The 13,656-nt window shown below is 41.9% G+C and overlaps 1 protein-coding gene across 1 annotated transcript in view; it reads left to right on the top strand.

The window, feature by feature from the left end:
• The window catches only part of DAGLA (diacylglycerol lipase alpha), a 74,447-nt gene that overhangs the window by 35,147 nt on the left and 25,644 nt on the right, over positions 1-13,656 (top strand). Inside the window, exons 7-13 of the mRNA XM_085317789.1 lie at positions 2,191-2,278; positions 5,759-5,893; positions 6,455-6,532; positions 7,791-7,915; positions 9,149-9,305; positions 9,632-9,715; positions 9,841-9,918. Of these exons, the coding sequence (XP_085173915.1) occupies positions 2,191-2,278; positions 5,759-5,893; positions 6,455-6,532; positions 7,791-7,915; positions 9,149-9,305; positions 9,632-9,715; positions 9,841-9,918 (745 nt within the window). The remainder of the gene's footprint in view (positions 1-2,190; positions 2,279-5,758; positions 5,894-6,454; positions 6,533-7,790; positions 7,916-9,148; positions 9,306-9,631; positions 9,716-9,840; positions 9,919-13,656) is intronic.

Raw genomic sequence — 13,656 nt, 5'->3', positions numbered from 1 at the left:
TCTGAATATAGCACTAACACTAGTTTTGTCTTGAGTGTTTAGGATTAATGCCCTGTTAGGCTAATGTGTGCAACTGTTTCATTGTAATCAGGACATTCCCAGGGAGCTCTGATTGAAGAAGCTGCGCTAAGATACTGTAGATCTAGGACCCCATGTTAAATTAGAGCTATTTGACTTGATCCATTCTTCTCCTCAGAGGAAACTAAGTGCCACAGGTTGCAAAGTTCTTTATGTCTGAGAACTTAAAAAGCAAAACAAAACAACCAAGTCATCTCCTCTGTGCAGATTTTTGAGATTCCCGAACACTTACTGTAGGTATTTGTCCCTTTAGTCCTGACCAGATTTTTCCTCCAGGCCTATAGCATTTCAGTGAGTAATGTGCCTGCTGTTTGTGGATTTCCACTCTAGAAATGGAGTGTTAACAGATGTTAATAACTGTGGGGTAGAATGTGAAATGGAAACATCAGATGTTACTGTGTATTCAGTAACAACCATTTCCAAAAGGAATATTTTGAAATTCTCCACAAGTTTCTGAGGACCAGCCATTCCTATTGAGATCTCTCAGTTTGAAGTAATACATACCTTTTGTACAACAGTGTATAGCATGGAAAGCTATAACCTGACTTTGTAATACACTTAAAATCTGAGTTGTATTTCCTCTATCTTAACTCATGAGAGAACTTGACTTGTTTTTCACACTAAGAAGACACATAATTTTGGTAGCTTCCTTTTTGTAATACACTTCCGTAGCTACTGGAGTCTTACTCAGTAGTTTTTCTTTCCTAGTGGCATCTTGATGCGTGTGGGCTTTCTGTGTTCTTGCTGGGCTAAAAAATAACACAAGAAAAGGCCTAACTTATTTTGCTGATAGTTTTCTGAGAGAGTTGCTTTAAGGCTCATATTAAACATGTGGAAGTTCAATATTAGGAGGAAAAAAAAGAAGTATTTGGGAAAACTTGGAGTGAAAATAGCTCAGAGCACACTTGTTTTCTCAACCTCTGTGGTGACGTTGTAAGTTCTTAGCTGCCTGAGTTCTTTTGGCATTTGTGGAGCAAACTAATCATTGCCAGCTCTGTCTTAGGACAGCCATATTCCTGTTCCACTTTTTGAATCTTACTTGGAGGTTATGGATAGTTGTTGTTTTAAAATGTTAAGATGTGAGAAGATAGATTACCTAGCCAAATCTTGACCTTCCATTGCAGGTAAATACTCCTTTGTCAGCAAGTCTTTCTTCTCATTCTCTGCTCTTGGGCTTTTCCTGATGTGATCATCAGACAGCAAATGAAGTGTTTTTTATCAGTCTGACCCATATTAAGTTAGTCTGTATTGACATTAAAAAGAAGACCTTGCATTAGAGAAGCTGTGGGTTGCAGGTATACTAGTCAAAAACAAGGCAATATTATCCTGCAAGTGTAGTAACAAGGACAAGCTCACAACAGTGAACTCACCTATACTTCATTTTAAATAAGGTTGTTCAATTAGCTAATTTTGAAGCTGAAATTGAAATATTATGTACGCTAAATGTGGTTGAGCTGAACCTATTCTAGTCAGGATTTTTTAACCTTTTTTAAATTAAAAGAGAACCTTCCGGTTGTTTTCCTTTCCTGATTAGAGTTATGCACTATGCTTGAATGAAGAATGCAAATTGCTATATATAAATGTTTTGCCAAATAAGCTATTTCTTAGAAAAAACTTGTCTCTTATAGTAAGTGCTCACAGCCTTTTTTTGGCCTGCCTCTCCTCCAGAAGTAAGTTCTCTTACTAGTAGTGGCAGTAAATCCTAGGATATGGTGCAGCTACCAAGTTACCATTAGACTGTCCTTCCATCTGGAGGGCCAAGGGCTCTTAGACATCCTGCTTCCAGTAGATCGTAGAATAGCAGTAGCCCAATTACAGCCATCCCATTCAGGCAGGACAGCATGTATATAAGTACTGAAACTTTCTCCTGACCAGAACAGCTAGATCATTAATGACCTCATTTCCCTATAACATGAGCTGCATTCTTGTCTATATAAAGTGTCCTTGGTTCTCCTAGACCAGCATAAGTAAGAACATCGCTTAGTATGCATGCTACTAGTGACAGAGAATAGGCTGCTTGCTGTATGTATTGGATCCTACTGTTGTTCATGTGCAAACATATTCTTCTGCCTGACTCTGTGGGTATACCTACCCTTTACTTCTTTATTGTAGGCATCGCCTGGAAGAAGGGCAAGCCAGCAGTTGGACACGCCGACTCAAAGTTTTTCTTTGCTGCACACGAACAAAAGATTCCCAGTCAGTAAGTACCAAGGATCTTTCCTATCAGAGAATAACTTCCTTGTATGGCTGACAATACATGGAACTCAGCAAACCACAGCAATGTGGGATTCCCATATCAAGACTGAATGTGTGTCTTGTTGTGTGGATGTTGTTTGAGATTTAGGTGCGTCAGTGAGCCTTAACAGTAGTGTATGCAGGAACTGGAAGTGCCCTCCAAGAAGCAGCAAGCTGAGTACTTGCAGAGAGAACAGGCTTGAGGGTTTGCTGTATGCTTATTCATTTTCCTTCCTTCGAGCCGGAGTAGTCTGGCAGAAGAATTGCATTCATGTAGAAGGGCACCTGGATCAGAGATCCATGCCTAAATACAAGGCAATGTTCTACTCTAGATACAGGTGTAACATCCTTGAAGAGCACAGCTATCTTTTGAAAATGGCCAATATTAACCTTCCAATTTTGAATATTACAGTACACTCTCTGGAGGGCACATTAGTAGCCCTGAAAAGCAAGGCTTTCAGTTTTAAGCTCTTATTTCCCCTGAAGCTATTTTTTACCTTACTGCTGCAGTGAACTTTTAAGGTGTTTTTTTGTTTTTGTTTTTTATGTTTGTTTGTTTTTTGTTAGACCATGTTTGGTCTCAGCATTTGACAGCACTTTTTGTGGTCAGCTTCACAGTTTCTCCTTTGTCAGATAGTTTGCTTAAGTAATTTTTCCTATTGTTTGTGTCTGTCTCAGAGGAAAAGCAGGAAAATAGACAAGAACAGGCAAAAGAATGCTTCTAGACTGCTAATGGGCCAAAACTGCAACTTAATCCATGAATTCAAATGAAAATTATTGCTTTGAAATTTTCGTGTGCTACAATCAGAATTCCCATGCAGATATCTATCCAACAGAGCAGACTAAGGGGCTTGATTTTGTTTCCATAAATATTAGCAGTTCCTCCATATCTAAGGCAGTAAAAGCTGGTTTGTGCCTTAGGGTAGAGTTCAACAGGAGTCTGAATAACCTACTAGAGAAGTGAATAATAAGGTGACAAATTTTGGTGTTGACTTGGTAATATTTAGATTGGTCAGAATTATGAATATTTGAGAACTCTTCCTGAATGACTAGGCAGAACCAGGCAATTGTTACCAATGATAGATGAAAGTCATAATACAGAAGGATGAGGTGAAGCACATCTGAAGAAACAGTTTAAATTACTTGCGTACACTGGTTCTGAATTAGTTACAGCCTCTCAGGAAAAGAGCTAGGAGTTATCAAGGACACCTCAAAAAAGACATCTGCACAACAATGGCCAAAGAAACTTAAAAGCTTCAGTAGAAGAGCACAGAAAATGACGTGGAAAACACTGATGGACTGACTATACCAGTGATACGTCCTCACTAAACACAGCGTAATGTCTGGTCTCCTTAAAGATGCAGCAGAAAAAGGAGCATGTGGAAGTGACGTGAACTTATATAGGAAGAGAAATGAGACTGAGATTTTAATGTCAGCAGTGAAGATGTAATAAAATGAAGAGCTGTGTAAAATGATGAAAACTGAGGTGAAGCCTACCTGAACATCTATGTTTATCATAGAAGGCAAGATTAAAAGGAACTGTTGGCCAGAATTATCCTCAGGATGAAGTTTCCAAAGTGTGAATGGCGGCAGGAGTCGTCATAGTCCTTTTGTAGAAATTCATCGACAAGTGCTGGCACACTGGTCTTCCTGATAACATGCTCCTGGAAAACTGCATGAAATACCACCATGTTCCCAGGGAATTTACCAGCCCCAACCTCTTGTCCTGCTGAGAAATATTAGTCCAGAACTCCCATCTTTCACAGGTCATCTGCTAGAGTTGATTGGGAAAACCCACTTGGAAAACTGAAACAAAACAGGCTTTGTACAATGGCAGTTCAAACAGCAATATTCCCTTGGCATTTATTTTCTGTTCCCCTACTTGCCTATGCTGCCTCATCAAAGAGATGCTTTCCAAGTGCCCAACTTCCCTTCTCTCTGACCACACAACCAGGTAGCCTTGTCCATGTATCCAAAGATGTCTGTCCTGAGGGGGCAGCATGGGCACTGTAGCCAGGCTAAGGAGCCTTGAAAAGAGAATAGGGGCACCTCAAACGTTAAGTCCTGAGAGGCAACAGCGTTGCCCAGTTTCTGAACAACCTTCAAATAATTTCATTCAGGAATGCAAAATATTTCACTTTGTGTTAAGCTTTTTATTTATTTAAAACCAATTTTATATTCTGCAGTGAGCATCTGTCTCCTTTATTTTTTCTTTTTTTTTCTTTCATCCCCTAGTTCAGGATGAAAGCAGATACCAGAATCTCCAAGTTCCATGTGCTGTAGGATTTCCATTTTACATTCAGCTTGAGCAATTTTCAGGCTCTTTTCTGTGAAACCTTTGTCTAACTTTGTGTTTCCTGGCGTGGTAGTGTGTGGAATGAATGCATATGGTAATGGATCAGAAATTAATCCATTGCTGCCTCTCCCAGGCTTCATGGAAAAAACTGTTCTAGCAGAGAAAGATCATTCCTTTGGCCAGCAAATAGAATTCTGCAGAGTGGACATGGCATCAGGGCAAGAATCTGCTGTTACACATTTGGAATGACCTAAACAGTGCTATGTCTCCATAGGTTCTGCCAGGCCGCAGAGCCTTCAGAGTTTGTAGCCAAATATTGCAGTCAATCCCACAATATAATATCAGGAGCTCTAGTAGAAACTCTTTGTTCTGAGCAAGAAATACATATTAAACATTCTGGCCTTCACTTTGATCAGACTGTTAAATGGTGTGGTTACTTTGGGTTTATGGGAGTTTGACATCTTTTATTTTGAGCGTGTTCAAAAAACTGGCTAGAATTTATGGGGTCAGTGCTTTGAGGATAGTGCAGTTGTAATGCTGTGGAAAAGGCTGATGCCAATTTACTCTTCAAAGATATAGCTAATATGGAAACCTGCAGTGTTGGCACCTGAAACCCTGTTCTTAATGATGATTCTGTTTGCTGCTGTAGACAAGTGAAAATGGTAGGAAATAATCTTGCACTGCAGGATTTTGTCAGGTAGAAAAATGTGGCTTATTTCCTCCAAAACTCTTCTAGGGAAAGAACGTATTTACTTTTTTGAAAGCTTGTTGAAAGGGAGAGAGAGAGATATCCTATCCTGAAGGCCTTTCTTCTAGTGCACAGCTTAGAATTTGTCCAGACAGACTCCAGTTGCATGTACAATCACATTTGTTACTGAGCAAAGGATGCTATGAAAATACGAGCTGAAAGGTCTGGATGACCAGCCTTTGGAGAAAAGGATGGGTGATGGCAGTAGTCAAAATACTGACCATTTGTTACTACAGCACTTGCTCAGTCCCACTTTTTGTTGGTCCAGCCTCTTGGATGTTTTGAAGACAGAGCTACAGAAATGAGGCCATCACTGCTGCATTGATTCTCATTCTACATCCTGTTTTGAGGCTTCCCACAACCAAACTTCTTCTAAACCCTTATTTCATTGTATTTTGCAGGATGCCTACTCTGAAATCGCCTACCTTTTTGCTGAGTTTTTCCGAGACCTTGACATCGTCCCATCTGACATCATTGCAGGCTTGGTTCTTCTGCGCCAACGGCAGCGAGCAAAACGCAATGCTGTGCTGGATGAGGTGGGTGGAGGGGGCACATCACTTTGCACTGAGGCAGTGGGTATCTCGTTTGGCCTCTGACTTACCTGCTACTTTTTAAGCAAGTTTTCTGAGACTTGAGAAGGGTCCAACTGACACTGAGTCAATCTTGAAACCTGTCCTCTTTTCTAGGTAGATGATGCATATGGATTGTGCTCTTGACCCCATATGGGCAACAGCCTTAAAGAAGGGGGCAGTTACTTGAAAGTGAATGCAGAGAGTACTCTTCCCTCTTATATAAAGGTGACTCCATCATCTGGACAAAACTAGAGGAGGAACTTCAGGGGAAAATTCCTAAATTCCCAAGCAATTATTGGCATTGGGATTTGCAGATTGCCAATCCAGTAGAAAAGGTTATATTCAGAGGTGGAATTCAGATGTCAGTGATCAGATAAGGTGGAAATTGGAACCAGATCAGGAATCAGGACAAGATAATTGCAAGCTGTCTTGGACCAGGTTACATAGTGCTTTCTATTTCTCAGGCATAGATTTTGTGTCTTAATAGCATGGAGAAGAATTTTTATGTATATTTGTGACTTACAGGCAAACAATGACATTTTAGCTTTTCTGTCTGGGATGCCAGTGACCAGGAATACAAAGTATCTGGATCTGAAAAATGCGGTAAGTCACTGGACTGTGATTTTGCAGACTCACCATGCTTCCATGTAACCTGTCATCTTTTTCTGAGTGTTTTCTCTTTCCCTCTTCTCTGCCCCTGACTCTGTAATAGTTAAAGAAATGAAAAATTATAACAACAGATTATAACAACAGTGCTAGCTTTTCTGGAGGCTTTTTTGGACTCTGGAGCACTTTTAAGGCATTTTTTGTCTCTGCCTTCTGCTTTGAAGGAGGTAATAATATTTCCGCTCAGAAGGGGAAAGGTAGTGTGAGGTTTCTCTAAAGCCAGGGGTATGGGTTCAGTGCTGCAGCCAGGAGTGTCATGCGGAGCTCCACATGGAGGTATCATCAGCGGAGCCCAAGAAGCCTGACATTCTGGGCTCTATCTTGATTAGAGTAGGGAGCTGCCTGGAGTGCAATGGAGCCTTCCTTCCTGGCACTGATTCTCTCAGCAGTTCTGAAGATGAAAGTGGCTGTGGTTTGCTCTGTTCTATGCAAACCTGGCTTTTCTCCTGGCTCCATGTTGTCATTGTAGCCCTTCGCTGGGCAAACTTGTTTTTATCTCCCTTGATTAGATGATAACTTTTGCAAGAGAGGCTGACCAAATCCAAGCATCTCTGATCCAAGGTGATTCTGTAATTAACCTGCTTGTGGCTGTGCTCTGCTGTGCTACATTTAGTGCTAACATCCTGCTCGTGTTTAGACTGTCCTTCATTCTGAGTATGTGCCTGTGGGGAGGGATATCAACATGATTTACAGAAGACAGCACTGAGGTATACAATCCCAGACTGACTCAGTGGCTTTACAGTCTTCTCTCTGGGCATATTATGGCCTGCAGCTATGTGGAAGCAGTATAATTAGGGAGCTTCTCTTCCTGACACTTACAGTAGTTTCTCCTCTCCCCAGCTAGGGTAAGGTAAAACAAAACCCACAGGACATGGCCTTGTCTTACAGAATGCTTTTGGTAAACAGAGGAGAATACCTCTGTAACTGTTTTCTAGCTTGAAGTTTGGCCCCTCCACTCACAAAATTTAGCATAGCTGTTCTTAAGAGGGGGAGGATCTAGCTCAGTGTAACCAGCTTGCTGTAGTAGTCCCATGGAAATGCAGTCAGTGTTGCTGTTCTGGTGCTGGTGAGAGAGAAGGGTGACTTTCAGAAAAAAGGGTGCACTTCTCTAACTGTGATGGGAAAAGGGAAGCAGTAGAAAAATTCACCATCTAAAAGATTATCAGGCCTTTAGTGAGTCTCCTGTCTCTTTCAGCAAGAGATGCAGCGATATAAAGAAGTGTGTTACTACATGCTGTTTGCCCTGGCTGCCTATGGCTGGCCCATGTACCTGATGAGGAAACCCACATGTGGACTCTGTCGCCTCGCCAGATCCTGCTCGTGAGTGGCTGTCCTGTCTATTTGCTCTGCCTTTTCTTCCTTTATCCCCTTTTCCCTTCTATTTCCCCCCCTGCTTTAGAATTCTGCTCTCTTTTATCAATTTGCTCTCTTTTCATCTCTCTTCTATTTTTTTTCCTTCTTTTCTCCTCTACTTTTTTCCTCTTTCTCCTTTTCCTTTCTCATTCTTTCTTTCTATCTCTTTTACTCAGTCACTTTCTGAGCCTTTTCTACTCCCATATCTTTTCCCTCAGTCCTTTCTTACATTTACTTACCTGCTTACTCTGTTAAATAAGCCAGGCCATCTTATGGTCTGTCATCTCTGGTACACTAAAGATCATTCCAGTCCTGTACAGTTTGAACAGCCAGCAGAGAAAACTTATCTGGCATAAGACTATATTCACACTGAGTCAAAGTGACTTCTTGGTGCTCAGTAATCAAATTTATCAGCAAGCTCAGAAATACAGGGGGTTGACATTTGGATCTTTAATAGAACGTCAGCAAGACTTGGCTACAGTTTGTGCTGTGTCCTCTCTGACTGATTGGAGTTTTCCTGTTGTACTATATATTATTTATCTTATGGTAGCAATACAATAAGTTCAGTTCAGGATTGCACTGTCATTTTAAATATTTACCTCCAACCATCATAATTTTGTCACCAGATTGGGTTTGAGATTGAACTTTTTACAATTAGGTTCAGCACAGGAGTTGCTTGTATGTTAGGAAGAATATATTACTCTTTTACGTGTGAAATGACTCATGAGGAGGGAAAGAAAATCTAAGTTTCCTTTTTGGTTCTGGGATGATTCTAGAACTGTTTTGTTGTTTTGTTATAACTAATGCTAAAAAATAGATGTAGAGCTCAATAAATGCTAGCTGACTTGTGTACTGAAGCATTTTAGGACTGTGCTATTAAGCAGGGTGTGGAGAGGTCCCAACTCCACATGCAGTGACTCCTTGGAGACTTGTTGCACTGTAGCGCTCTCTGGTGCTCAGAAGGAAAACTACAGCCCATCTCAGTGCCTTTTTTTTTTGATGCTGAACCAAGTTGTGTTTTCTGTTTTGTGTGAGAACACCTAAAAGTGAGGGAAATCACTGGTGTTGAGATAAGGCCTGTGTGTCATGCAGGCTCTCTCTTCCTTTCCCCTTCCTGTCTCTGGACATTCTACTCTAACACCACGGTCTCTTCCACATTCCTCTCTTTTCCACAAAACAATTTTCTTTCTACTTCTACAGATGTTGCTGTCTCTGTCCCTCACGTCCCCGCTATGCACCTAGTGTCACCATTGAGGAAGATAACTGCTGTGGCTGCAATGCCATTGCCATCCGGCGGCACTTTCTGGATGAGAATATGACCTCAGTGGACATTGTTTACACTTCTTGTCATGATGCGGTGAGGAGAGTCTGCAAGCCCCTTGGTATTTGGGGCATACTGTTGTGGCCCCTTGTTACTAGGCCTGTGTGCTTTCAGGTGTAGGGGTACAAAGAAGGTAACCTAAGCCTTTTCCTGCCCTTAGAGCCCCTTCTCCACTCTCTCTGCCAAGGAATTCTGCCATTTGGACAGAAGTATTTGCTACTCCAAAAAATCAGTGCTCATTCAGTGCAGTCCTTCCCTCTAAGGCATAGTTTGTCATGATACTTTGCTTGCTTTGCCCTGAATAGAAGAATAAGTAAGCCAGAATGCCTCACCAGCATGTTACAGTAGTAGATCTTTTCCAGGTTTATGAAACTCCTTTCTATGTTGCTGTGGACCATGATAAGAAGAAGGTGGTCATCAGTATCCGAGGAACTCTGTCTCCAAAAGTAGGTACACTATATAGTGGCCTCAAATACCCTGGGCCCTTACCAATCTTTGGGGATAATCTGAGACATCTGGACTTGTTCTTGGTGTTTGACTTGTCCAAAACATGGTAAATTCTTTCTTCCAGGATGCCTTGACTGACCTAACTGGGGATGCAGAACGCCTTCCAGTTGAGGGTCACCATGGAACGTGGCTGGGACACAAAGTAAGTAGAAGCCACTTCTTATTCTTAGGTTGTGACTTTTTAAGTATAGACAAAAATAGCAAACAAAAAACTTTAGTGGTCTTAATTGCTTGAGGTGCTCCCATGAAGGGTATTATTTGATTGCAGTGAAATGGCTATAAGGCTAAAAAAAAAATCCGTTGCAGTGGGATAGTCATTGAACCTCATAAAAAGATATTGGCAGGACTTGCATCTGTATAATTAGACTGATGTTGTATGTCTGTCTTAGTGATCGTGACTGGGCTGACTAAACCGTTTTAGTATAGAGCTCACCTTTGCCCCGGTCCAGCAAAGTAATGACACACGTGCTGAGTTTTAAGATTATCAGGAATTTGGCAGCCTCTCAAAGATGTTGTGACACTGGAGAATATGTGTGTTAGAAAGAACTTAGCATCAGTTGGGAAATGCTGCCTCTCAGGGAAGCAAGATGCTACTGATCATTTGGTCAGGGTTCCTTCAGGGCAGGACACAGAGCTCGTAACTCAGAGCCACGAGATGGGAGTTCCTGTTTCTTCAGCCAGTTCTTCCAGAATGGGCCCTTTTTGAAAATGAAGTTGTGTTCCTTTCTATTGTGATGATTAGTATCTCTTTTATATTTTTCCCCAAATGAATCAGTGTAACAGTTAAATAGGATGTAGTAATGAAACCCAGATAAATGAGGCAGTATTTTATCACATGATTTGATACGTAAACCTTTATTTTTTTAACACTTTTTAAGCACTATGTCAACTGTCAAAGCTAATTCCTTTAGTTCAAAATGCTTTTGCACAATCCTTATGATAAACAGTTTATATGAAGTAAAAAAGGTAAAACAAAACGAAAGGAAAGTAATGGGAACTGTTTCTGTTTTTAATCTGTACAAAATCTAGTAATAGGTATGTGCAGAAGTTACAAATTTTCTTTTGATCTTTTTTAACTGGAAATATTCATATGCCAGTAATTTATCTGAAACTTTATCAGATCATTCCCTTCTGCTCTATACTGAGTTTTTATTCAGACTTCTCATTATTTCCTTTTCTATTGTTACTAGTATGCAAATACAGCTCTATTATAAAGTATTGTCAATATTAATCATTAGACAATAATATACTAAGGACAAGAGGCAATGGGCACGAGCTGAAACACAGGAAGTTCCATCTGTGTATGAGGAAGAACTGCCTTACTGTGAGAGTGACCGAGCATTGGAACAGCTTACCCAGAGAGGTTGCAGAGTGTCCTTCTCTGGAGATATTCAAAACCCGCCCGGATGTGATCCTGTCTAACATGTTCTAGGTGACCCTGCTTGAGTTGGGTGGTTGGACTAGATGATCTTCAGAGGTCCCTTCCAACCTCAACCATTCTGTGATTCTGTGATATTATTGATTCCTGAGAGAGACTAGTGGAGAAAAGAGAATTCTAAAATGTATGTCTTAATGCATTTTTAATGTCCATAAGTCAATTTTAATACAGAAATAAATGTTTTGCTAAAACTTGCATTTAATTTGAGAATAGTACTTGGCCACTTGGGAGCTTCCTGCAAGTTTATTTTTTTATTATTATTATTTTTCATGCTGATACCCACCTGCATGCATATCCTGCGTACCAACCAAGCTGAAATAGCCTGTTAACTCTGCTTGCGGAGCCAATATGACATTGTACTTCCTGCAGTGTCAATCAGACATTCTACAAATTAAGGCTCTTGAAGTTTACATTCCATAAGCCAACTCATCACTTCACCAATACTACAACTGAAAATGTTTCTGTTTGGGTTAACGTTAATGCCTCCATTAGCATTTAGTTCTGTGAACTATTTGCGGTCAAAAAGCTTAGCTCTAACCAAGGTTTGTGAATTGCTATGCCTAAAAAAAAGGAGATAGTCTCAATTTGGGAAATTAACCATTAAAAAAAAAAAGATCTCAGCCTCACTGTTTAGGAAAAAAAAATCACTGATTTAATAACAAAGTTAATTTAAAAATAATTACAAGTCCAGGGTCTGAATCCGTACTTGATTACAGAATCATGGAATGACTGATGTTAGAAGGGATCTCTGGAGATCATCTAGTCCAACCACCCAGCTCAAGTAGGGTCACCTAGAACACGTTGCACAGGATCTCATCCAGACTGGCTTTGAATATCTCCAGAGAAGGACACTCTGCAACCTCTCTGGGCAACCTGTTCCAGTGCTCTGTCACTCTCATAGGAAAGAAATCCCTCCTCATATTCAGGCAGAACTTCCTGTCGTTCAGTTTGTGCCCGTTGCCTGCTGGGCACAACTGAAGAGAGTTTGGCTCCGTCCCCTTAACACTCCCCCTTAAGGTATTTGTAGACATTGATAAGACCCCTTCTCAATCTCCTCTTCTCGAGGCTAAACAGGCCCAGTTCTCGCAGCTGCTCCTCAGAGGGCRGGTGCTCCAGTCCTCCAATCATCTTCGTAGCCCTACGCTGGACYCTCWCCRGTAGCCCCAAGTCTCTCTTRTACTGAGGAGCCCAGAACTAGGTGCAGTACTGAAGATGAGGCCTCCCCACGGCTGAGTAGAGGGGCAGGATCACCTCCCTCGACCTGCTGGCAACACTCTTCCTAATGCACCCCAGGATACCATTGGCCGCTTTGGCTACAAAAGCACATTGCTGGCTCATGGTCAACTTGTGGTCAACACCAGGACTCCCAGGTCCTCCTCTGCAGAGCTGCTTTCCAGCATGTCAGCCCCCAGCTTGTACTGGTGCATGGAGTTATTCCTCCCTAGACGCAGGACTCTTCACCTGCCCTTGTTGAACCTCATGAGGTTCCTCTCCACCCAACTCTTCAGCCTGTCCAGGTCTCTCTGAATGGTAACACAGCCCTCAGGTGTATCAGGCAGTCCTCTCAGTTTGGTATCATCGGCAAAGTTGCTGAGGAGGCACTCTGTCCCCTTATCCAGGTCATTGATGAAGAAGTTGAACAAGACTGGCCCCAATACTGGCCCCTGGGGAACACCACTAGCTAAAGGCCTCCGACTAGACTCTGCACCACTGATGACAACCCTCTGAGCTCTGCCTTTCATCCAGTTCTCAATCCACCTCACTGTCCACTCATCTAACCCACACTTCCTGAGCTTCTCTAGGAGGATTTTATGGGAGACAGTGTCGAAAGCCTTCCTCAAGTCAAGGTAGAAAATGTCCACTGCTCTCCCCTCATCTACCCAGCCAATCAGTCCATCACAGAAGTCTCTCACACTGGTTAAGCATGATTTCCCCTTGGTGAATGCATGCTGACTACTCCTGACCACCTTCTTTTCTTCCATATGCTTGGAGATGATGTCCAGAACAAGCTGTTCCATCACCTTTCCAGGGATGGAAGTGAGGCTGATTTGGTTCAAGCAACTGAGGTCGCCTGGGTCCTCCTTCTTGCCCTTTTTGAAGTCTGGAGTGATATTGGCTTTCTTCCATTCCTCAGGCATCTCTCCAGTTCTCCATGACCTTTTAAAGATGAGGGAGAGCAGCCTGGCAACAACATCTGCCAGCTCCCTCAGTACCTGTGGGTGCATCCCATCAGGGCCAATGGATTTGTGGATGTCAAGTTTGCTGAAATGATCTCTAGCCCAATCCTCCCCAACCAAGCAAAAGTCTTCCTTATTCCAGACTTCTTCTCTCATCTCTAAGGTCTGGGATTCCTAAGGGATGGCCTTAGCAGTAAAGACTGAACAAAGAAGGCATTCAGTAACTCTGCCTTCTCTGCATCCTTTGTCACTGGGACTCGTGCCC

This window comes from Rhea americana, unplaced genomic scaffold (genome assembly GCF_003343005.1).
Source record: "Rhea americana isolate MKP2758 unplaced genomic scaffold, rheAme1 scaffold_506, whole genome shotgun sequence".
NCBI classification, from domain to species: Eukaryota; Metazoa; Chordata; class Aves; order Rheiformes; family Rheidae; genus Rhea; species Rhea americana.
This window is presented reverse-complemented; position numbering and strand designations above follow the sequence as displayed.